At 40.8% G+C, this 25,434-nt stretch overlaps 1 protein-coding gene across 4 annotated transcripts in view; it reads right to left on the reverse strand.

Annotated features, from left to right (window-relative positions):
• Nucleotides 1-25,434, reverse strand: part of LOC134357948 (solute carrier family 12 member 7-like) — a 265,931-nt gene that overhangs the window by 89,140 nt on the left and 151,357 nt on the right. For all 4 annotated transcript variants that reach the window (XM_063069755.1, XM_063069753.1, XM_063069754.1 and 1 more), the window contains exons 2-3: nt 12,701-12,795; nt 11,709-11,840 (exon numbers count right to left, since the gene is read on the reverse strand). In XM_063069755.1, coding sequence (XP_062925825.1) covers nt 11,709-11,840; nt 12,701-12,795 — 227 coding nt within the window. The remainder of the gene's footprint in view (nt 1-11,708; nt 11,841-12,700; nt 12,796-25,434) is intronic.

The raw sequence follows: 25,434 nt of genomic DNA on the forward strand, positions 1-25,434 counted from the left end.
CCCGTATGGTAGTTTCCCTCCCACGTGTCAGGGTCTGGGATGTTTCAGATCACTTCCAAGATATCCTGCAGTGGGAGGGAGAACAGGGAGAACAGCCAGAGGTCGTGGTACATATTGGTACAAATGACACAGGTAGGAAAAGGGAAGAGGTCCTGAAAAAAGACTACAGGGGTTTAGGAAGGAAGTTGAGAAGCAGGACCGCAAAGGTAGTAATCTTGGGATTACTGCCTGTGCCACGTGACAGTGAGAATAGGAATAGAATGAAGTGGAGGATAAATGCGTGGTTGAGGGATTAGAGCAGGGGGCAGGGATTCAGATTTCTGGATCATTGGGACCTCTTTTGGGGCAGGTGTGACCTGTACAAAAAGGACGGGTTGCACTTGAATCCCGGGGGACCAATATCCTGGCGGGGAGATTTGCTAAGGCTACTGGGGAGAGTTTAAACTAGAATTGTTGGGGGATGGGAACCATATTGAAGAGACTGGGGAAGAAGAGGTTGACTCACAAATAGAGAAAGCTTGTAGACAGTGTGAGAGGGAGGATAGGCAGGTGATAGAGAAGGGACGCACTCAGAACGAAAGTTTGAGACGCACCTATTTTAACACAAGGAGTGTTGTGAACAAAGCCGATGAGCTTAGAGCATGGATCAGTACTTGGAGATATGATATGGTGGCCATTACAGACACTTGGATGGCTCAGGGACAGGAATGGTTACTTTAAGTGCTGGGTTTTAGATGTTTCAGAAAGGACAGGGAGGGAGGCAAAAGAGCTGGGGGTGTGGCATTGTTGATCAGCCGTGTCACGGCTGCAGAAAAGGTGGACGCCATGGAGGGATTGTCTACGGAGTCTCTGTGGGTGGAGGTTAGGAACAAGAAGGAGTTAATAACCTTACTGGGTGTTTTTTACAGGCCGCCCAATAGTAACAGGGATATCGAGGAGCAGATAGGGAAACAGATCGTGGAAAGGTATAATAATAACAACAGAGTTGTCGTGATGGGAGATTTTAATTTCCCAAATATCCACTGGCATCTCCCTAGAGCAAGGGGTTTAGATGGGACGAAGTTTTTTTTAGGTGTGTTCAGGAAAGTTTCTTGACACAATATGTAGATAAGCCTACAAGAGGAGAGGCTGTACTTGATTTGGTATTGGGAAATGAACCTGGTCAGGTGTCAGATCTCTCAGTGGGAGAGCATTTTGGAGACAGTGATCATAATTCTATCTCCCTTACAATAGCTTTGGAGAGAGAAACAGACAAGTTAGAAAAGCGTTTAATTGGAGTAAATGGCATTATGAGGCTACCAGGCAGGAAACTGGAGGTTTAAATTGGAAACAGATGTTCTCAGGGAAAAGTACAGAAGAAATGTGGCAAATATTCAGGGATTATTTGTGTGGAGTTCTGCATAGGTACGTTCCAATGAGACAGGGAAGTTATGGTAGGGTACAGGAACCGTGCTGTACAAAGGCTGTAATAAATCTAGTCAAGAAGAAAAGCTTACAAAAGGTTCAGAGAGCTAGGTAATGTTAGAGATCTAGAAGATTATAAGGCTAACACAAAGGAGCTTAAGAAGGAAATTAGGAGAGCCAAAAAGGGCCATGAGAAGGCCTTGGTGGGCAAGATTAAGGAAAACCCCAAGGCATTCTACAAGAATGTGAAGAGCAAGAGGATAAGATGTGAAAGAATAGGACCTATCAAGTGTGACAGTGGGAAAATATGTATGGAACTGGAGGAAATAGCAGAGGTACTTAGTGAATACTTTACTTTAGTATTCACTATGAAAAAGGATCTTGGTGATTGTAGTGATGACTTGCAGCAGACTGAAAAGCTTGAGCATGTAGATAGTAAGAAAGAGGATGTGCTGGAGCTTTTGGAAAAAATCAAGTTGGATAAGTCGCCGGAACCAGATGAGATGTACCCCAGGCTACTGTGGGAAGCGAGGGAAGAGATTGCTGAGCCTCTGGCGATGATCTTTGCATCATCAATGGGGACGCGAGAGGTTCCGGAGGATTGGCGGGTTGTGGATATTGTTCCTTTATTCAAGAAAGGGAGTAGAGATAGCCCAGTAAATTATAGACCTGTGAGTCTTACCTCAGTGGTTGGTAATTTGTTGGAGAAGATCCTGAGAGGCAGGATTTATCAACATTTGGAGAGGTATAATATGATTAGGAATAGTCAGCACGGTTTTGTCCAGGGCAGGTCATGCCTTACGAACCTTATTGAATTTTTTGAGGATGTGACTAAACACATTGATGAAGGAAGAGCAGTAGATGTAGTGTATATGGATTTCAGCAAGGCATTTGATAAGGTACCCCATGGAAGGCTTATCGAGAAAGTGAGGAGGCATGGGATCTAAGGAGACATTGCTTTGTGGATCCAGAACTGGCTTGCCCACAGGAGGCAAAGACTAGTTGTAGACGAGTCATATTCTGCATGGAGGTCGGTGACCAGTGGTGTGCCTCAGGGATCTGTTCTGGGACCCTTACTCTTCGTGATTTTTATAAATGACCTGGATGAGGAAGTGGAGGTATGGGTTAGTAAGTTTGCTGATGACACGAAGGTTGGAGGTGTTGTGGATAACGTGAAGGGCTGTCAGAAGTTACAGTGGGACACTGATAGGATGCAAAACTGGGCTGAGAAGTGGCAGATGGAGTTCAACCCAGATAAGTGTGAAATGGTTCATCTTGGTAGGTCAAATATGATGGCAGAATGTAGTATTAATGGTAAGTCTCTTGGCAGTATGGAGGATCAGAGGGATCTTGGGGTCTGAGTCCATAGGACACTCAAAGCAGCTGCGCAGGTTGACTGTGTGGCTAAGAAGGTGTACAGTGTATTGGCCTTCATCAATCGTGGAATTGAATTTAGGAGCCGAGAGGTAATGTTGCAGCTCTATAGTACCCAGGTCAGACCACACTTGTGGAGTACTGCGCTCAGTTCTGGTCGCCTCACTACAGGAAGGATGTGGAAGCCATAGAAAAGGGTGCAGAGGAGATATACAAGGATGTTGCCTGGATTGGGGAGCATGCCTTATGAGAATAGGTTGAGTGAACTCGGCCTTTTCTCCTTGGAGCAAGGAGGATGACAGGTGACCTGATAGAGGTGTATAAGATAATGAGAGGCATTGATTGTGTGGATAGTCAGAAGCTTTTTCCCAGGGCTGAAATGGTTGCCACAAGAGGACACAGGTTTAAGGTGCTTGGGAGTAAGTACAGAGGAGATGTCAGGGGTAAGTCTTTTACTGAGGGTGGTGAGTGCGTGGAATGGGTTGCCGGCAACGGTGGTGGAGGCGGATACGATAGGGTTTTTTTTTAAAGAGACTTTTAGATAGTTAAATGGAGCTTAGTAAAATAGAGGGCTATAGGTAAGCCTAGTAATTTCTAAGGTAGGGACATGTTCAGCACAACTCTGTGGGCTGAAGGGCCTTTATTGTGCTGTAGGTTTTCTATGTTTCTATGTAAAATAAGCCAGTTAAATCCACTGTGATTCAATGTTGTAAAACAGTAAAACATGAACATTTCCGAGGGAGGCTGAGGGAAAGAATACTTTTATGGTACCGTACAATGAACTCCCAGAAATAGTGGTTGAAGCAGGCACATTAGCAAGCTGTCTATATAAGTACATGATGAATGGTCTCAGCTCCAAATATTAACTGTTCATTTCCCTCCATAGATGCCGCCTGGTCCACTGAAATTACATTTTGTGTGTATTGATCCAGCAACTGCAGTTTCTCATGTCTCTATATAAGTACATGAATAAGAGAGATTTAGAGGGATACGAGGTTAGTCCTCTGGTAATGTAGTTAGTACTGATGAGTTGGACAAAAGTGCCTATTTCCATGTAGTAAACACTGTCAAACGCCTAAAAATAATCGTAGTTACATTACACATTGTGCAGGGAAGTCAAGGAAATTTAGAAAGCTGAGCAGTCTGACAGACCAACTGCTCCTTCTTGTGGTCAGTGTCAGTCCTTAAATCATTTGTGCCTTTTGCTGGAATACAGAGAAATTTCAGGATTAGATGCTGAGTTGAGTGCAGTCTTCCATGGTTAAATGCCAACCATCAGACTAGATTTTCTGGTTCCATCAACAAATACATCAGATGTTGTTCACTGCTTGAACCGTTCCCAACATCATTGCTTAATAAAACCTTACAAGGTGGGTCCATATTCATCAGATGATTTTTATTTGATTTCTGTTAAATTCCCCCCCCAAAAAAAATAACCTGCACAGCCCTTAAGTCTTAGATATTCAACATTCAGCTGAGTAATCTCTTAATTATGACATTTTATGTTACTTGCAACAAATGCAAAATACTCTTCAACCTTTATTTTATTCAATGCTTTTACATGCCAAATGCTCTTGAACCAAGTCATCATGTCCTATTTCTGTTCATAAATGGGTTGGTACATTATCTGTTACTGTATTATTCATGAGTCACTCCTCCCCTCCTCCTAGCACTCACGTTGCCTTTTTCTCCCTCCTTCTTCCCTGACATGTGCAACCTTGTCTGCCCCTCTATACATGACTCCAACTCTTTACCATACTCTTATCCCACCCTGCCTCCTTTAAAGACTATTCGATTCTCCAGGTGCCCGTGTCTCCAGTGCATTGGCTCCGATGACTTTCCATACAGTTGCCTCTGAAATGTTATCTTTCTCTACTGTAATCTTGGTTGATCATTGTTAACAATCCTTGACCATGTTTGTGGATCTTAAATGTTGCTATTGTACCTGCTACTTCCCCTATGTTGCAGGCACCTACTATTCTGTAGAAACAAAACTTTCCCCCTACTTACCTTAAAGCTAGGTCCTGTGATAGTCAACATTTCCACCCTGGGGAAAAAGACTACCTACCTCTTTTATGCCTCTCACTATTTTGCATTCGGCCTCCAGTACTTCAGAGTAAACAATCCAAGTTTGAGCAGTTTCTGCTTATCGTTAACACTACATAATTTATTTACTTAATGAGATAATGTGTGAATAGGCTCTTCTGTCCTTTCGTGCTGTGCTGTCCAGCAATCCCTTGATTTAATCCTACCTAATCATGGGACAATTTACAATGAACAATTAACAACTGGTGCATCCTGAGACTGCGGGAGGGGACTGCAGCAAATCCACATGATCAAAGGGAGAACATACAAACTCCTTACAAGCTGCAGCAGGAATTGTTGCTTGGATACTTACTAATCAGTCCACTTTCATTTTCATCCAAATCAATTACAGTGGATTCCGGTTAATTTGGCAGCAACCTATTTGGGACACTAGTTTGCTTAATTGGTTTAGGGGACTGCTGCTGAACAGGTTCTCACTGGGGTCAAATACATGCACTTGTGTGGCCATTAAACACTGTACCGCAATTAGAGTAAACAGTTTTTCAATAGTGTCAGTTGCATGAGCTTAGGTTCAAAAAGCAGTGATTTCTGTTCACTGATAGTTGGCAAGAAATAAGCAGCAAGACAATTCAGAATGGTTTTGCTAACTGTGGTTTCAAGCATTCAAAACAATTTCACTACTTCAACAAGTTAGGCACTATGAAGTGTTTGAAGGGACTGACGATCATCTTGAATGTAACAATGAAAAAGATTTGGAGAATGCACTCGTCAATAACATTGTAGAAGGTAGTCCATTTCTACAGAAAAAGTACACAACAGTATACAAGTACACCTGGATGAATTCTTCCATTAATAACAATTAGGAATTAATACACAATTTTATAGTACTGTAGTCATTTTACAGAGTTCTAATTTGTTGTGTACTTTAAGCACATAATTTGTTATTCACTTAAATGGTATTGTCTTTTTTAGACCATTTTAACTATTTCTATGAAATCTTGGCTCACTGGAGCAGCCACGTATATTGAGCCAAAATATACTGGCCCTGATGTGTCCCAAATAATCAGAGTCCTCTGTATAAATATACATGTTAAAAGCCTCATTGCCACTTCCTCAGAAAACTCAATGACATTTATAACTCATGACCTCCCACACACAAATAGCTATGCTGATTATTCTTAATAAGTCTATATTTCATCTTGGATCGTGGAGTTCAAATTACATTTATTATCAAAGTACGTAGACTGTATACAACCTTGAGGTTTGTCTCCTTACAGCAGCCACAAAACAAGGAAACCCAATATAACCCATTAAAAAACAACTGTCATACACACAATGCGCAGGAATAAAAGACAAGTCGTGCAAACAATATAAGTAAGCAAGTAGTATTCAGAACTGAAGTTGGCAGAAGTGAGTCTACAGCCACTAAGCCAGTCATAGCCGATCCAAGAGCCCGTTAGCTGCAGGCCGCAGCCTCAGTTCAGTGCAGAGGCAAGTAAATGAGCTGAACACCAGCCTGTCCCTCACACTCTGACTTTTTCAATCCAATGATAGCCAAATACTGGTTCGTTTCTCACATTCACGTTTGGCCCTACCACACCAATTCAGCTCGTATGTGCCATGCAGCAACCTTCCTGCACCGAGTCTTCAATTCACACCGCAAAAATGCTAGGTCGTACAGGTGGTTCAAAAGCTCAACTCTGAAAGTTACGTTACAGCCTATTGATTGCAGTAACCGTCTTTGAGAAAAAGTGTGAGTAAGAAAGTAATTAGTAGTTTTGTTTGCTACCAGCAAGTCATCTCTGTGCTTCACCAGAGCCATCTTAATACAGAATCTGCGTCCGATCCTTCAGAGTCTTCTCCATAAGTTTCCCTATCACTGATGCAAGGTTCAACAGCCTATAATTTTATGGTTTTTCCCTTCTTAAATAAAGAAAAAAAACATTGACTGTTCTCTAATCCTCTGCGACCTCACTTGTGAGGTAAAGAGGATACCAAGATCTCTGTCAATGCCCAAGCAACTCCTTTCTTGCCTTTCTCAATAACCTGGGATAGATCTAATTTTGCCCAAGGAATTTATCCATCTTAATGTTCTTCAAGAGACCAGCAACACCTCTTTCTTGATAGTTATATGCCTCAGAATATCAGCATATCATTTCCTGAACTTGCTGCTTTTATGTACTTCACCTAGGTAAATACAGGTGTGAAATATTTAATACCGCACCCACTTCCCCTGCCCTTGCATAACTTCCTCCTTTGCCCTTGAGTGATTCTAGCCTCTCCATTAACATTTTGTTCTTAATGCTTGGATAAAATACCTTGAGATTCTTTTTAATCCTACTCAGCAAAGTCATTTCATGGCCCTGTTTAGCTCTCTTGATTATCTGTTTAAGTTGTCGCCTGCTTCCTTTATATTTAAAAGCTACTGTCCAGTTTCATCTTCCTCAAACTTATGCATGCTTCCTCTTTCTTTCTGACTAAATTTAAATCATCTTTCATCATATAGGGCAGGGATCCCCAACCTTTTTTGCACCGTGGACCAGTTTAATATTGACAATATTCTTGCGGTGGGGGTGTTGATCACGACCTGAATATAGGTGATAAGTCAACTGTAAGTCGCTTATAAGTGGCTAATACACTCAATTTCATTTCTAAAACGGTTTATCTAACGAATTTATTAAACACACAGCACATATTTTCCTCGCATGAATATAGTGATAAGTCAATTATAAGTCACTTATAAGTCAATAGCACCATAACATTTTATGTAACATAAAAACATAGAAAATAGGTGCAGGAGTAGGCCATTTGGCCCTTCGAGCCTGCACCGCCATTCAGTACGGTCATGGCTGATCATCCAACTCAGAACCCTGTACTTGCCTTCTCTGCATACCTGCTGATACCTTTAGCCACAAGGGCCTTATCTAACTCCCTCTTAAATATAGCCAATGAACTGGCCTCAACTGTTTCCTGTGGTAGAGAATTCCACAGATTCACCACTCTCTGAGTGAAGAAGTTTTTCCTCATCTCAGTCCTAAAAGGCTGCCCCTTTATCCTCAAACCGTGACCCCTCATTCTGGACTTCCCCAACATCGGGAACAATCTTCCTGCATCTAGCCTATCCAATCCCTTTAGAATTTTATACATTACAATCAGATCCCCCCCTCAATCTTCTAAATTCCAGAGAGTATAAGCCTAGTCGATCCAGTCTTTCATCATATGAAAGTCCTGCCATCCCAGGAATCAATCTGGTGAACCTTCTTTGTACCCCCTCTATGGCAAGAATGTCTTTCCTCAGATTAAGGGACCAAAACGGCACACAATACTCTAGGTGTGGTCTCACCAAGGCCTTGTACAACTGCAGTAGTACCTCCCTCCTCCTGTACTCGAATCCTCTTGCTATGAGTGCCAGCATACCATTCGCCTTTTTCACTGCCTGCTGTACCTGCATGCCCACTTTCAACGACTGGTGTACAATGACACCCAGGTCTCATTGCACCTCCCATTTTCCTAATCAGCCACCATTCAGATAATAATCTGTTTTCCTGTTTTTGCCACCAAAGTGGAAAACCTCACATTTATCCACATTAAACTGCATCTGCCATGAATTTGCCCACTCACCTAACCTATCCAAGTCACCCTGCATCCTTTTAGCATCCTCCTCACAGCTAACACTGCCGCCCAGCTTCATATCATCCACAAACTTAGAGATGCTGCATTTAATTCCCTCATCCAAGTCATTAATATATATTGTAAATAACTGGGGTCCCAGCACTGAGCCTTGCGGTAATCCACTAGTCACTGTCTGCCATTCTGAAAAGGTCCCGTTTATTCCCATTCTTTGCTTCCTGTCTGCCAACCAATTCTCTATCCACATCAATACCATACCCCCAATACCGTGTGCTTTAAGTTTGCACACTAATCTCCTGTGTGGGACCTTGTCAAAAGCTTTTTGAAAATCCAAACATACCACATCCACTGGTTCTCCCCTTTCCACTCTACTAGTTACATCCTCAAAAAATTCTATGAGATTCGTCAGACATGATTTTCCTTTCACAAATCCATGCTGACTTTGTCCGATGATTTCACCGCTTTCCAAATGTGCTGTTATCACATCTTTGATATTAACGTTTGGATATTAAACACACAACGCATATTTTCCCCGTATGAACATATAAAATCATTGCAACACACCAATCTCGCTGAATCAGTGGGAGCCCTGGGCTTGTTTCCCTTCAACAAGACGGTCCTATCGAGGGGTGATGGGAGACAGCGATACTCGAACAGGTTCCTTATGTCCAGTCTATTCTGCAATAGTTTTTGTTACATTCATCGCAGAAAATCCCACTTCGCAGAGCTATGTTGTTGGAAATGGAAGCAACATTTTCAGTGCTTTTGTGGCTATCTTAGGATATTCAGCCTTGACTTTGATCCAGAATGCCAGCAGAGATGTTATGTCAAACATATTTTCCGGCCCACCGTCATTTGCAAGCTCGAGGATTTGATCTTCTTCCCGTGCTGACATGGATGATTCACCAGGGACATTCACAAATGGGTCACGGACCCATTCCTTTGCACGCTTTGGATCATTTACGGTTGGGAAGTAATGCTCGAAGTCTGTCGACAGCAAAGATAGGTGATTGCACACCAGCTGTGAGAAAGATGGTGCAGCCTCAGTCTCTCCCAAAATCCCAGCTAATGCTGGGTACATGTCAAATATGCCCCTGCCCACTCGCCGTCCCCACAGTTCCAGTTTGGCTTCGAAAGCAGACACTTTATCTGCCAACTTGAAGACAGTTGTCATTCTCCCCTGAAGTGACAAATTGAGTTCATTGAGCAGGTTGAAGATGTCACACAGATAAGCAAGTTTTGCTATCCACTCCTCGTGACTGAAGTGTGCTGACAGTGGTGACTTTTTCCCTGAAAGAAATCTCTGTAGCTGCTCCCTTAACTCAAAATCCCTGGCCAGGGCTCCCCCGCTTGATCGATTCTCCTTGAAACTGCGGTAACTGAAAGAGAAACCTGTGCCATCTTGTTAGCTGCAGCTTTTCCCAACAGTTCATGGCACGTACTTGGCAGCAGGCAGAATCAATTCTTCAATAACAGTGAAAGGCTTCTTAGCATTAGCAATACGGCTAGCCACTAAGTACGATGCTCTCAGAGCAGCAGCATTTGTGGAGGTGGTGGCTCTCAGTACTTGCTTCTGTCCCGCTTGCTCATACTTTTTCCGCTCAAAAAACTCAACGGGTTTGTCTTTAAGTGCAGTGTGCTTGGACTCAAGGTGCCGAAGCGTTGCCTCATTAGACAGCTTGTCTCCACATATCACACACAGGGGGCTTGGAGCATGCAAGTCACTGGTCGCAGTAAAGCCTTATTTTATGTACGACTCGTCGTATTTTCTGTTGAAGGAAGCTTTCTTTCTTTTTGCAGTTTGGCCTCAGCTGCTTCTGCGTTATTACCGTTAGGCCTTTTATGTCCCCTATCACCTCTTCCAAAGAAACTCTCAAGCGACGTTTGTTTTTTACTCATCGAGCAGTTGTACCTTAATGACCAACTGATGACCTTACGTGCGTTCAAGTTCAAGAGTGGGCGTGACAGGGAATGAGGAAAGGTGCAGCTGACTCATATCGTTTCATATCGCCAAATCGCATCGTTTCCTCGCGGCCCAGTAGCATGCCTTGCGGCCCGGTGGTTGGGGACCACTATATTATAGGGTTGCTGAACCTGGTCTTCCTCATCTTTCTTCATCATGGGAACCTGGTGATTCTGGTCTTTAACTGACTTCTGCATGTCAGGTGTGGACTTACTTGATCAGCTGATCCCAATCTACTTTCCCCAGCTCATTCAGGTAGTCTTTCCCCAATTTAGCTTCTCCTCTCTCCCATCCCAAGGTCTGATTTTATCCCTATCTACAACTATCTAAAATTTTGCAGAGTAATGATCACTGTTCCCAAAATGCTTTCCCCATTTCCCTTTACTATTGGTTCTGCTTTTCATTTCCTCTCTGAGTGGAACACATGCCCAGTCTGACCTGGTCACCATTTCACAACCCCTTTGTTATTTTAACCATGGAATTTGTCTATATTCTCATTTTCTGACCACTCCCATTCATTCATTCCCCTCCACTCTCCCTACAGTTCAATAAACCTCTTTCACATCCTTTTCAGTTCTAATAAAGCACATTTGACCTGAAACATTAACTCTTCCCAAAGAGGCAGCCCGACTTGCTTAGTATTTCCAGCATTTTCTAGTTATTGTTGTTTCTCCCATTCACACTGCTTTCCCTTCTCAACATGGTTCCCCTCATTTACTGTCACACACTTTCTGCCTCTCACTGATTGTGTACCTTTCCTTTCAATCTGCCTTCCACTCACTGTGTGCCTCTCCCTTTCACTCTGCCTCCTCCTTTCCATCTCTGCTTCTTTCTACTTCCCCCTCTACAATGACTTTCCCTTTAACACACCTTCTTCATATGCATCTGTTCTTGCCTCCTCCCCTTTACACCACACCTCTCATTCCAGAATGCCACGTGTCAGTGGATTTCTTGCCGATATTCTCAATTTCACTAACTCACATAATGTTAAATATTCAGTTCAGTTGACATCCATTTCTCTTTCAAAATTTGCTTCAGTGGCTTTGATTTATTCTAAACCTTTGACAGGAAATTGCAACCTTACAAGCCATTCCCATTTTGTTTAAAATCAGCTTCCCAATCACTGCTTTAATGATTTGAATTTTAAACATTTTCTTTGTGCCAGATTAAGCACAATGGTTACCTGGATTATTTTCATTTTATCGAGTTTGTTCTTCCTTGTATTTTGATTGACTCACTCTGGGCAGTGTGTCACACAGCAGTAGTTCTCACACACACCATGCACATTTACCTTAATTTCCTTTTTTTTCTGCTCTTCATTATTTTCTGCTTCCTCATGTTCTCGGACTCCCTGAGTGAGATTGGTATAGTTTGCCAGTCTGTTAAGCAGGGAGGAGACCATTGGATTCCTATCCATTTCCTCCTGTTAAGCAAAATCAGGGACATCATGTTATATTTTACCTTTAACAAAGAGCACATTAAATTTGGATTCAATGTATTCAGATTTACACTGAAATATACAGTGAAATGTGTCGTTTGAGAACTATCACTATCTTGGGATGTTCTGGGAGCAGCCAGCAAGTGTTGCCACACATACCAGCAATACATTTTCTCCCAGAAGACAATACAGGCAGCACTGCACATTTATGTAGTGACTCATAACTGCTAAATCTATCAGGAGATTAAAGACCATCATGGCATTACCTTACAATCTGAAAATGAATAATAAAAGGTATAAAAGTGTATCACTATTCTCATTGCGCACTATGGAAATGAAAAAGATCAGGCACTTCTGGGCCTCTGCAGGAATTAAAGTTCTATGGCAAATTCAGCATTTTAAAAAAAAAGGGACATATCAATGGCTTTCTGATCTACGCTAATTTCTAGTCAAGTAACTTTTAGGTTTTTAAAGTTCTTATCCTTACTTTCAAATCTATTCAAGGCCTTGCCACTCCCCATCTCAATCAACTTTATAATACACTCATAAATGATCAGTGTGCTCATTTGATTCTGGCCTATTGCACACCACTGATTAATATTACTCCAAAATTGGTAGCTTCTAAGTCCCCATTTCTGGGATTTTCTTCCTTCATCTTTCTGCTGCTCTTCGCTCCTCTCTCTGCTCCATAAAGCTTGCATCTTTTGGTCTTAATTTTTTTTTGGCATAGACTGTTTATCATAAACTTATTTAAATATGGTTGGGTAAGGTACTTAAAATGTTTTACTGTGTTAACTGTGCAAATTTCAGTCCTTGTACACTAAAAGAGCCATGCAACAACTTACCTCGAAAAGTGCCAAGTTCTTCCCTTCATATAGGGTTCCTTTGTCAATATTTGTGCTGTTGATAAAAGGGCTGCTTTCTTTGGGAACGCCATCTCCTAGTTTAAAGAACAGCATTCCATCAGTGTTTGGAAGCAACACTTTACTGGCTATTTAATAGAATATCAAATCAGATGAACAGAATTTTGTCACTTTTACTGTGAACCTTTACTTAGAAAATATCTTTTTTTGACTGGCTATGTGTGGTTAAAAGAGGTTGTCTCACTATGTGGGTAAAGTAGGGGAGGTGTGAAAGAGGCATTAAGTGAGGACAGGGTGACAGGTGGAATGATAGGTGACACTGGGTTGTGGTGGTATCAAGACTTCCTTTAACCATTTGAAATCTGAAGATGAGAACAGTTCTGCCTATACTTATTGCTCACACAACCAGTGTATTACATATTTATTTCATTGTGCCTCATTAGACCCTTTGAGAAATTTGATGTTTAATTTCTCTACTTTAAAAAACAACTATAATTCAACAATTCCCTGTTGGTTCTGAGGTACTTGGAAATATCCAGAAGTACTTTAAAGTTGTATGTAAATAGAAGCTCATTCCTGTTTCAAAATCCTTATTATGTGCTAAACAGATGCAATATTTATTGCTACAAGTGTCTGTAATTCAAAAACTGTAATTTTTTAAAATGCTTACGGACCCAAAAGATACCATTAGTGTAATTATGATACCTGCATCATCATTTTCTTTATTTGAATAATAGTTAAATATGATTCTTCTATCTTCCTTCCCAAGTAATTAGTTAGCTCCTTAAACGAATGTATATTATTACAGAGAGCAATCCACACAGAAACAGGCCCTTTGGCCCACCATGTCTGCACCAAAAAAATACCAATCTAAACTAATCCTATCTGCTTACATATGGCTTGCATCCTTCTATTCCCTAGCTGTCTGCACCTGTTGAAATGACTCTTAAAAATTTCTGTTTATTACCTTCTATCACCTTCCCTAGCAGCACATTTCAGGAACCCATCAATGTGTAAAAAAATTTTGCCTCATAAATCTCCTTTAAACTTTCCCCCTCTCACCTTAAAGCTATACCTTCTGGTATTTGACATTCCCACCTTGGAAAAAAGACTGACTATTTACCTTACCTACGCCTCTCATAATGTTAAATACTTCCATCAGCCTCCGATGCTCCAGAGAAAACAGTCCCTGTTTGTCCAATCTTCCCTTATAGTTAATCATTCTCACACAGACAACATATTGTTAAATGCTCAAATTTATTCTATCAGTCTGCAACCAATGAACGTACTTTTTTTTAATCAATTAAGGAAAATGTGGTCCCGAGAAAGAAAAGTCAATTGTTTGTTTCTAAAATAAACAATGACTGCAAAGCACTAATTAAAATAATACATATCATTTGAGCAAGTTTAATCTAAAGCCAAACAGAGGCTAAGCAGTGAAAATAAGTAAGCTATAAACTGAAAATGAAGTGAAAATAATTCAATGAAATGCAATGCAATGTGTTGGTGGTGTGCATTTTTGCCTTAAGTTCTTGGTTCGAATCCAGACTAAATTGATAGAATACAAAAGTCCTTGGGTAATTTTGATCCAGCTTCTAATGGTCAGGTCAACTGTAAAGCTGGTGCTTAAAGTCACAAATACCACTTTCTGGAACCTGCACTCCAAGGAAAAATCTTATCTCTAAGGGAAGTCACAAAATATAATTAAAACAGAGTTGGGTGCTGCTGCATAAAATCTTCTAAAGTTTGAACTCTTGTTGAGAAAGCAATGAAAGAACTTACATTTATAATGTTAACAAGCTAGAAACTCTTCTGAGCCAAAAAAAAGGAATGATATATTAAAGATCCATATGTTCACCTGACTTGCTACTGGGTCAATTCAAAAAAATGGCAATTGGCTTACTACTATCATAGGTATTAAGATATAGTGAAAACCATTGTTTTGCATGCCCTCCTTACAGATCATTTCAAGACACAAGCACATCAAGGTAGTACAAAGGGAAACGCAATTAACAGAATGTAGAATATAGAGTTACACTTACAAAGTAAGTGCAAATAAGGTATAGGACCAAAAAAATAAGGATCAAGGGCCATGACGAGGTAGATCATGAAATTAAGAGTTGAATTTTATAGTCTAGGAGGTCCATTCAAGTGGGATAGAAGCTGTCCTTGAGCTGAGTGGTGCATATTTTCAAATTTTTCTGGCTTTTACCCACTGTGAAGGGAGAGAACGACTAGGGTGGGAGACGTTTTTGATTATTATTGGTTGTACTTGTGATCTAAGGTGACATTAACCTTGCATGCATTATGTGTACAAATTTCCACCACTCACTCTGTGAATAGAGGGTGAGCAGACAGAAATAAGAACAAACTCAGGTGTCACGGGGAATGGGGATTGTTGGCAGCAAAGAGGACCCGCACCCGCAGGTGTACATCACTGCAGATATGGATTCCATTGCTATAGCTCTGTCTAGTCAGTTCCATGTAAAGCCTCTTTATAGAAAAACCAAGTTGGTGCTCTGGAGATAAATTAATTCCATGTTTGGAATAAATACTTGTCCATATTAAAGTCCTCTTTGAATACAGTAACTCTTTTTGTAAGTATGAACGATATGAAAGTAGCAACACCTCCAAAGTTCTTACATTATCCACACACCATCATAACATTGATGCAGAAGCACCATTTCTCTTTTACCATCCCCTTTTTCAATCTTGGCTCTTCTCATAGTCATACTTTACTGATCCCGGGGGAAATTGGTTTTCGTTACAGTTGCACCATAAATAGTAATAAAACCATAAATAGTTAAATAGTAATATGTAAATTACTATAAATATGTAAATTATCTGAGAGCACTTTTACCATAATCAGCACATGGAAAAGGCTCTTCCATGAGCTTTACCCAAATTCCACGTACAAATATACAAATATTTAACACAACTGTTTCATGGTTGATACTTGAAGGCTTTAAAAAGAAAGAAGATAATCATATTAGATCTTTTAAAATGCCAACACTGGTAGCAGCATACATGAAACCACTGAATTCTTGTAAAAGCACATCCTGGTTTCCTGATATTCCTTTAGAGATAGGATATAGGACTGTGTGGATACCCCCAGCTCAAACACCATCTATAAATTTGACAACAACACAACTATTGTTGTCAAAATTTCAGATGATGAGGAGGAAAGAGATAGATCAGCTGGTTAGGCGCTGTCACAGTAACAACCTTGCAATCAGTATCATTTAGACTGAGGAATTGATTGTGGACTTCAAGGGGAAGTTAAGGGAACACATACCAGTCCTAATCGAGGGATCAGCAGTGGAAAGTGTGAGCAGTTTCAAGTTCCTGGGTATCAACATCTCTTAAAATCCATCCTGGGCCAACGTATTGATGCAATTACAAAGAAGGCATGGCAGCAGTTATATTTCATTAGGATTTTTGGGAAACTCGATTATATCACCAAAGACTCTTGCAAATTTCTACGGATGTAGAAATTTGCAGATGTTAGAATGCTCTACTGTCTTCTATGGGCAGACCAACTCTGAATCCAAACAGTCAATTCACTGTAGATCCCATGCATCTTAATCTTCAGGATAAGCCTCCCATGAGGGACCTTGTCAAACACCTTACTAAAATCCATGTATACAACATCCACAGATCTAACTTCAACACCTCCTCAAAATAATCAAATTAGTGAGACACAAGATATTGGTTAATGTCTCAGTAATCCCATCTCTTGCCAGCCAGTATTTGTTTTTCATGAGTATCCTCCCAATGCATTTATTTAACCAAATCAATGCATTCAGCGGCCACTTTATTAGGTACAAGAGGTAGCTAATGAAGTGGTCTCTGAATGTATTTCTGTGTGTTCATGCTCTTCTGTTGCTGTAGCCCATCCACCATGATTTCACATGTTGTGCATTCAGAGGTGCTCTTCTGCACACCACTGCTATAAGGTGTGGTTAATCGAGTTACTGTCACCTTCCTGTCAGCTTGAACTAGTCTGGCCATTCTCATTAATAAGCTGTTTTTGCCCACAGAACTGCTGCTCACTGGATTTTTTTTTTGTTTTTCACACCATTTTCAGTAAACTCTACAGCAGGGTTTCCTCAATTGGTGTTTCGTGGGAGGTCATCAGTAAAAAAAAAATTGTTTTTTTGAATGCATGACACAAGATGCTAGCGTTCACAGTGGTAGGCTGTGACCAAGCAGTGTCCAGCCCTCTTACAGTATGGAAGTCCCAGTTAGTATGTAGAAAGTTAAAATGACCTACCATCACAACCTTATGTTTCTTACAAAGGTCTGTGATCTCTCAACAAATTTGCTCCTCCAGATGGTGCAGTCTATTAGGTGGTCTATAATATACCTTTCTTATTCCTCAGTTCTACCCATAAAGCTTCACTAGACAAGCTCTCAAGGTTTGTCCTAGCTGCACAGTGCTGTGACAGCTTCCCTAACCTATAATCCCTCCCGCTCTATCATGTCTAAATCAATGGAAGCTCAGAACACTGAGCTCTCAGTCCTGCCCTTCCTGCAACTAAGTTTTACTCATGGCTACAATGTCATAATTCCATGTGCTGATCCACACTCTTCACCTTTCCTACAATACATCTTGCATTGAAACGTACCCAGCTCAGACCATTAGTTCCACCATGCTTGACCTTTTGATTCTTGGATTTGTACTTAGGTTGTGGAGAAAGATGTTGTATCTAGAACAACATCTTTCTCCACAATCACTCCACTATCTGTTCTGCTGCTCCAGTTCCCATCCCCCTGCAACTCTAGCTTAACCCCCCCCCACCCCCACTCCCCATGTAGCAAAGCTAAGCTTCCCACTAAGATATTAGTTCCCTTCCAGTTCTGGTGCAAACTGTCCCTTCTAGACAGGTCCCACCTTCTCTGGAAGAGAGCCCAATGATCCAAAAATCTGAAGCCCTCCCTCCTGCACCATCACCTTAGCCATGTGTTAAACTATGTTAATCATCTTATTTCCAGCCTTGCCAGCACATGGCATGGATAGCAGTTGAGATCACAACCTTGGAGGTCCTGTCCTTTAACAGCACCTAACCCCCTCGGCTCACTTTGGAGGACTGTGCCACCATTCCTATGTTATTGGTACTGACGTGGACCATGAACTCTTGCCGCTCGGCCTCCTACTTAAGAATGCTGTGCATTTGATCTGAGATGTCACTGACCTGACACTCAGGAGCCAACATAGGAGCCAACATACCACCCAGGAATCTTGTTCTTGTCAACAGAACATCCTTTCTTTTCTCCTAACTAACGTACCCCCTATCACTACATCTCACCTCTTTTTCTCTTTCCCTTCTGAGCCACAGAGTCAGGGTCAGTACCAGAGACATGACTGTTGTGACTTCCCTCTGCCATGTTAGCTCCGCCCCCCCCAACAGTATCCAAAGTAGTACATCTGTTGTTGAGGGGAACGGCCACGGGTATTCTGCAGTGGCTGCTTATCCCTTTTCCTCCTCCTGACAGTCACCCAGTTACATGCGTCATACATGTTGGGTGTAACTAACTCTCCGTATGTCCTCTCTGTTAACCCTCAACCTCCCAAATAATCGAGTTCATCTAGTTCCATCTCCAACTCCTTCACACGGTCTGTTAGAAGCTGAAGCTGGATGCACTTGCAGGTGTAGTCATCAGGGAAAGTGGCAGTCTCCCTGCCCTTCCCACATCCCCCAAGAGGAGCATTCCACTATTCTGCCTGGCATTCCCACTGCACTAAATGTGTAATAAGAAAGAATTAATAAGTAATAAAAAAATTGTCCTATATCTTTTCTCATTAAAGCTTCAATGAGCTTAACCCTGATGAGCCAAAGCCTCAGCTCCCTACTTTACATGAACTCATTGGCACAACAGTCGCTCTGCTTAACTTCTTTTTACTGGCACTTGCCAAGTGCTAATTATGCTCAATCCAATGTCTCATCAGGAGCTATGGTGCACAAAAAGTGCTGACTGCACCACTCCCCCCTGCTGCCCCATTCACTTTTTTAAAACTCTTTCTCCCCCTTCCCCCATTCGCTTCTTTTAAACTCTCGCTCCCTTTATGCAACCTGACGTTTCCCTGGGATCTTTGGCATGCAAAATGGCCAATCGCTCCTGCTCCTTTTAAACTCCCTTTCCCTCTATACAATCCAATGTTTCCTTGGAATCTGTGGTGCCCAAGTGAGAAAAAAGAGTAAGAGATACCAGTGATACAAGCCATAAAGGGAAGCGAAACAAAAGACGAGTCCAAAAGAAATGTAAATGGTTTTATTGATTTAGCAAACAGGAGGGGAGTGCTGGGGGGGAAAAAATCTGACCTCTCTAAGACAACTCAAAACAACTTGAGAATGTACCAAAAAATAATTAGTTTGCATAAGGCCAGACAACTCTGCTGTTCATACAGTAATAGCAAATTTTAATTACACACTTTCTTTTATAATAGCTGTGGCAATGAGTAAATGACTAAATAGCTTTGTTATTGACGCATACACCAAAGTACAGTGTGAATCTTGCCTACAGATCAAATCATTTCAACAGTACATGAAGGAAGGGAAGATAAAACAATAATGGAGAGCAGAATAAAGTGTTACAGCTAGATGAAGTGTAGTGTGGGTAGACAATAAGGCGCAAATTCATAACGAGGTAAATTGTGAGATCAAGAGTCCATTCTTATTATTTATCTATTTATCCATTCATTCATTTATTGAGATAGTGTGGAATAAGGCCTTCTAGCCCTTTGAGCCTAAGAAACTGTCCAATAGTTTTATAACAGAGGGATACTGACCTGACCTTGAGACTTATGGACCATGTTTTTTAAGCTTTTGTTTCTTCTGCCTGATGGTGGGATCGGGGGCATGGGGGAGGGGGGTGGTGGTGAATGACCAGGGTGGATGAGGTCTTTGATTATGCTGACTGCTTTACCGAGGCAACAAGAAATATAGACATAGACCACGGAGGGGAGGCTGGTTTCCATTATGTGTCCACAGCTCTCCGCAGTTTCTTGTGGTCACAGCCACAGCAGTTGCCATACCAAGCCATCATGCATTCAGATAGGATGCTTTTTATAGGGGATTCTTTGAGAATCAAAGAGACCAAGCCAAATCCAAAGGAAATGGAGGCGTTGGTAATCTTTCTTAACCACGGCATCAACACAGTTGGAAAAGGACAGGCTATTGGTGATGCTCACCCTATGAATTTGAAGCTCTCAACCTTTTCGACCTCAGTACAGATGATGTAAAGAGAAGTACGTGTACGGACCTTTTTTCCTTAATTCAATGACTAGTTCTTTGGTTTTGCTGACATTGAGGGAAAGTTTGTTGTCATGACACAATGCCACTCGGTGTTTTATCTACTTCCTGTACTTGACGAATTGTGTTTGAGATATAGCCCACTATGAACTTATAGATGGAGTTAGCACAGAATTTGGCCATGCAGTTGTAACAATATACGGAGTAGAGTAAGGGGCTGACAGTGCAGCCTTATGAGGCACCAGTGTTGTGGATAACTATAGTGGAGAATTTGCTGCCTACCCTTAGTCATGGTGGTCTTCAGATCAGGAAGTTAAGGATCTAGTTGCAAATTGAAGTGCTGAGTCCCAGGTCTTGGAAGCTGATGAGTTTGGTTGAAATTACAGTATTGAAGGCAGTCCTGGAGTCGATAATCAAAAGTCTAATATAGATAGCTTTACTTTCCAGATGCTCTGGAGAGAAGTGTTGATCTCTTCAAGGTTCAAGGTACAAGGTACATTTGTTATCAATGTATGTATGCAGTATACAACTGAGATTTGGCCTCTCCAGAGAGTCACAAAACAAAGAAAACCATGGAAGCCATTCAAAGAAAAACATAAATCCCCCCCGCCACATGCAAAAAAACGAACAGTGCAAACAACATCAAGAACATCAAACATCACCCGCCGCCTCCCCCCCCATGAGCGCAAAATATATTGTGCAAACAGCAACAGGAACATCAAACCCCACCCTCACTCCAAAAAAACAAACTTGTTTTGGTGGTAGGCAGATTGCAGTGGGTTGAGGCTGTTTAGGAGGCTGGAGTTATTGCGTGCCATGACTAGCCTTCTGAAGCACTTCACGATAGTCATTGTCAGAACCACTGGGCTTTAGTCATTGAGGCACATTGCCTCTCTTAGGTACTGAGATGATAATAGTCTTCTTTAAGTAGTGGAAACTTCGACTAAAGCCGGGAGAGGACAACATATCACAAATAAGCCCACCAGCTGACCTGTGCAGGATCTAAGAACATGGCAGGGCTTCCATCGGGGCCAGATGCCTTTTGTGGGTTTCCACTCTGAAAGACTGATCTTATGTCCACGACAGTGACCTTGGGTTCAAGTGCATTGGAGGCTGTCAGTGTGAGTGGCGACATTCCACTCCCTTCCTGATAAAAACGGTCATAGAATGTGTTAATCTCATCAGGAAGGGATGCATTTTGTTACCGATGCAACCTCACTTCATTTGGTAGCCCATTATAGCACGTAAATCCTGCCACATCTGGGACTCCATTTTAGACTGGTATTGTCTCTTGGCATCATTGATAGCTTTACAGGGGTTAAAATCACAATTTTTTGTAAACATCGGGGTCACCTGGTTCACCCCTAGTCTGCATTAAGGAGTGGATATCCCAATTTGTCATTGGTTTCTGGTTTGGGAACACCCAGATTGTCTTCGTTTGTGTACAATCTTGAATACACTTACCAAGAGCTTGAGTTATAAGAGGAGGCTGGTACATTTTTCCCCTGGAGCATAGGAAACTGAGAGGTGACATTATAGAGCTATCTAAAATAATGAGTGGTGCAAATAGCATGGAAGACCACAGTCTTTTTCCCAGGATAGGAGAGTCATAAACTTGAGAGCATAAATAGAGGGTGAGAGGGGTAACTTTTTATTTTACACACATAGGATGGTGGGCATATGGAATGAGCTCCCATTAAAAAGTGCAGTAGCACGTAGAATTACAATTTTAAAATACATTTACACAGGTACATGGTTCGGAAAGGTTTGGATGGATACAGGCCAAACACAGGCAACTGTGACCAACTTGGATAAACATTTTGGTAGGTATTGCTGATTTGAACCGGAGGGCCTGTTTCTGTGCTGTAGAACTGTATGATTGTGATACTAAAGGAGCCCTTTCTCTCTTTTTAATATGTCAGTCATATAAGTTGCCATTCGTGAGCACATTTTGCATTAGAGTACTAGCTTTAGTGATTTATTTGCATTGCTAGTTCTCAAGCTATGCAAGAATACAATACACCTAAAAACTAAATTCCTTTCCTAGGAAAGCTCTAACACCCACCATTTATTCCACAGATAAATTTTAAATATTAAAAAGATTCCAAGGTACAAAATTAGGCAAACATCCTATTTCTGCAAAACTTCATCATCCAAATACACTACCAAGTTACTCCTTAATGGTCAGGTTCTAGATCTTGCAGAACTTTAAATATAACAACTGTTTCTCAAGCTCCAACATAGACTGCTTTTTAAAACTACACGCTAATTACTGATTTCCATTTCAATAACTGAAGACTGACTTCCTATTATAACCAGAAACTAAACAAAGTTGTAAGTTTACCTACAATTGCTTTTGAACTTTCAAGTGACAGATGCTCTGTTTAGAAAACTAAGGTTAGCAAGCATATACCAGCTGTTGAAGGGCAGTGAATATTCATCACAATTAGAAATGAAGAAAGGATGCAGCAATGGCTGAGGTAGAAATTCAATATATAATTGGAAGCACAAGCTTGAAGGTGGTCTAGTCTCCATTTTGAATATAATCAACAATTAGGATTGGAAATGGGTTAGCTTTCTAAATTAATATTATTATTCAAGTTTCAACCAACTCATTACCATGATAATAAATGTAAAATATAAAATCACTACAAAAGAAAACAATTACAAAAGAAATGAATGTAAAAGGGAAACAGACAAATTTATGCACCATCTCAATGCCACAAAACAATTCATTCAAAAAGCAGCTTTGAAATGTTGTCACTGTTGTAATGCAGAAAGTGCAGTTGGTATTTTGGCTCATAGCAAATTCCTCACAGTGTGATAACAAATGAGTATTCTATTTTTAAGGTATTGGAGGGATAAGTGTCAGCGAGGTCACAAAGGTCGCCTCCCATGTTCTCTCTTAAAGAGAGTAGAGATAATTACTGTTTAAAGACTCGTCAGAAAAACAGGACTCCTCTGGGAGTGCACTGACGTGTCAGCCTACTCCTGTTAAAAGAAAGTTATCCTTGTATTGTTGGATTAATTAAAATTGGCTAATCATCAAAAATAATTGGAATTAGTCCACCACCTATGAGAAAGTTAGATGTATCCTAGTATATCATTAAAGCAATATTCATTAATTCTTAGTACACATTGTGGAAAACTTTTCTAAGTAATATTTAACAAATTAAAACATTTGCTACTGGCATTCTTTCTGCTAATAAAATATAAATCATTTGAACAGCTGACTTAAACAGTTTTACATTCAGAACTCGCAGAAATTCTAAGCCGGTACCCTTGTATTCACCGAATGAAAAGGTTGCTTTTTATAATAAACGGAAACAACTTTGTATTAAAACTGATATACTTAGCTTATTCAAAGAAGGCACGGTAGCACCTCTACTTAGAAGTTAGCGTAGATTCAGCATGTCATCTAAAACTTCGATAAACTTCTATAGGTGCACAGTAAACAATATCCTTACTGGTTGCATCACATGCTGGTATGGAAACACCAACGTTCAAGCACAGAAAGCCTACAAAAAGTGACGGATCAGCCCAGTTCATCACAGGAAAAGCCATTCCCACCATTGAATACAGCTACAAGGTACACTACTACAAGAAAGTAGCATCAATAATCAAGAACACCTCCCCCCAGCCCCCCATCCAGTCTATGCTCTTGCTGTTGCCAGTGGGAAGGTGGTACAGGAGCCTTAGATCCTACACCACCACGTTCAGGAACAGTTATTATGCTTCAACCATCAGGCTCCTGAACCAGCAGGAATAACTACACTCTCCTCAACAGTGAACTGAATCACTCAACACAGCCTATGGCTTAATTGTAAAGATTCTACATTTCATATTCTCAGTGTTATTTACTTATTATTTGTTTGTTTTTGTATTTGCACATACTTGTCTTCTTTTGCACATTGGTGCTTTGTGTGTAATTTTTCATTGATTCTATTGTACTTTTTTGGTTCTAACGTGAATACCTGCAAGACAATAAATCTCAAGGTAGAAGGTGGTGACGTATACGTATTTTGATAATCAATTTACTTTGGTAAAATAAGTTCAAAAGTTCAAAATTCAAAGGGAACAGTGCTGCCAAAGTCTGATAAATAACATGACAACTGAGTGCTTGTAATCTTGTGAGTGAATGACTCATGACAAATAGGAGGGGTGGAGCAAGTTTTCAGGGACAGGTAAGCAAGAAGCATGGAATGCTTCCGAGACCTTCATTTCAGAGTCATATTTATCACTGATGTATGATGTGAAATGTGCTGTTCTGTAGCAACACTACAGTGCAAAGACAAAAATTATAACATAAAAACAAAGAGCAATAAAGGAATAACATTATGTTTGAGAAGTAATATGTATCACATATCATGTGGTTTTACTGGCTGACAGCTGATAACAGCCTTGCAAAATAGTGGAGACTCTTGGCAGGAAACCATTTAATTAGAAAGTTCCTCCCTTAGAAAGTCACTACTGGAGTTAAACGCACTCTCAGGAAATTCAAGGTTCTTTGTATATTGGCTGGATGACATACAGACCCTTAGAATGGCCTAAACCTAAACCTACTACTTTCAACAGTTTATAGACGTAGTTTTGGTCAGTTTTCTGTGGTACATTCTGTATGGCAGAATATGGCGGGGGAAAGATAAATAAGAATGTGGGGAGAGTGAAAAATAGGATTAATGTAGGATTAGTGTTTGATAGGTGTTTGACCGTCAATGTGTAAGTGATGGGATGAAAGGTCATGGACTCCAACATATCGAAGAAAGTTACATATTAAAGGAGTAATGAGAGTGTGATTTCAGGTGTTGATCTTACAAGCATATAACCATATAACAATTACAGCACGGAAACAGGCCATCTCAGCGCTTCTAGTCCGTGCCGAACTCCTACTGTCACCTAGTCCCACCGACCTATGATTCAGTAACAACACGTTCTTTGTGAGGATTTATCTCAGAACAATAAGAGATATTGAGATGTCTTGCTACGTTAAATATGCAATGTGAATAAAATTCTACTATACTCAGGACAATGCATTACCAATAATGAAGATAGTACGCAAAGGAGAATTTAGATCACAATGGCAGGACTGGTGAATTCTGCATTTCAAACTTGCCAGAATTAACAAAAATTAGTAGTATGTTCTATGAAATTTAATGATCTCCCATGTAAGTCATTAATTTAAAAGCATGTATATGTATCAAATGAAAGGTCCTTCAATGCAGACACTCAGTGGCCACTTAATTAGGTGTCTCCTACGCCTAATAAAGTGGCCACTGACTGTATGTCCGTGGCTGTCTGCTGCTGTAGCCCATCCCCTTCAAGGTTCAATGTGTTGTGTGTTCTGAGATGTTCTTCTTAGCACCACTGCTGTAACACATGGTTATTCGAGTTACTGTTACCTTCTGATCTTAAATGGAAGACAAAAATACATTGCGGTACTTTCAGGGGAAGGAATGTGACAGT

Source organism: Mobula hypostoma, chromosome 17, assembly GCF_963921235.1.
Source record: "Mobula hypostoma chromosome 17, sMobHyp1.1, whole genome shotgun sequence".
Lineage (NCBI taxonomy): Eukaryota > Metazoa > Chordata > Chondrichthyes > Myliobatiformes > Myliobatidae > Mobula > Mobula hypostoma.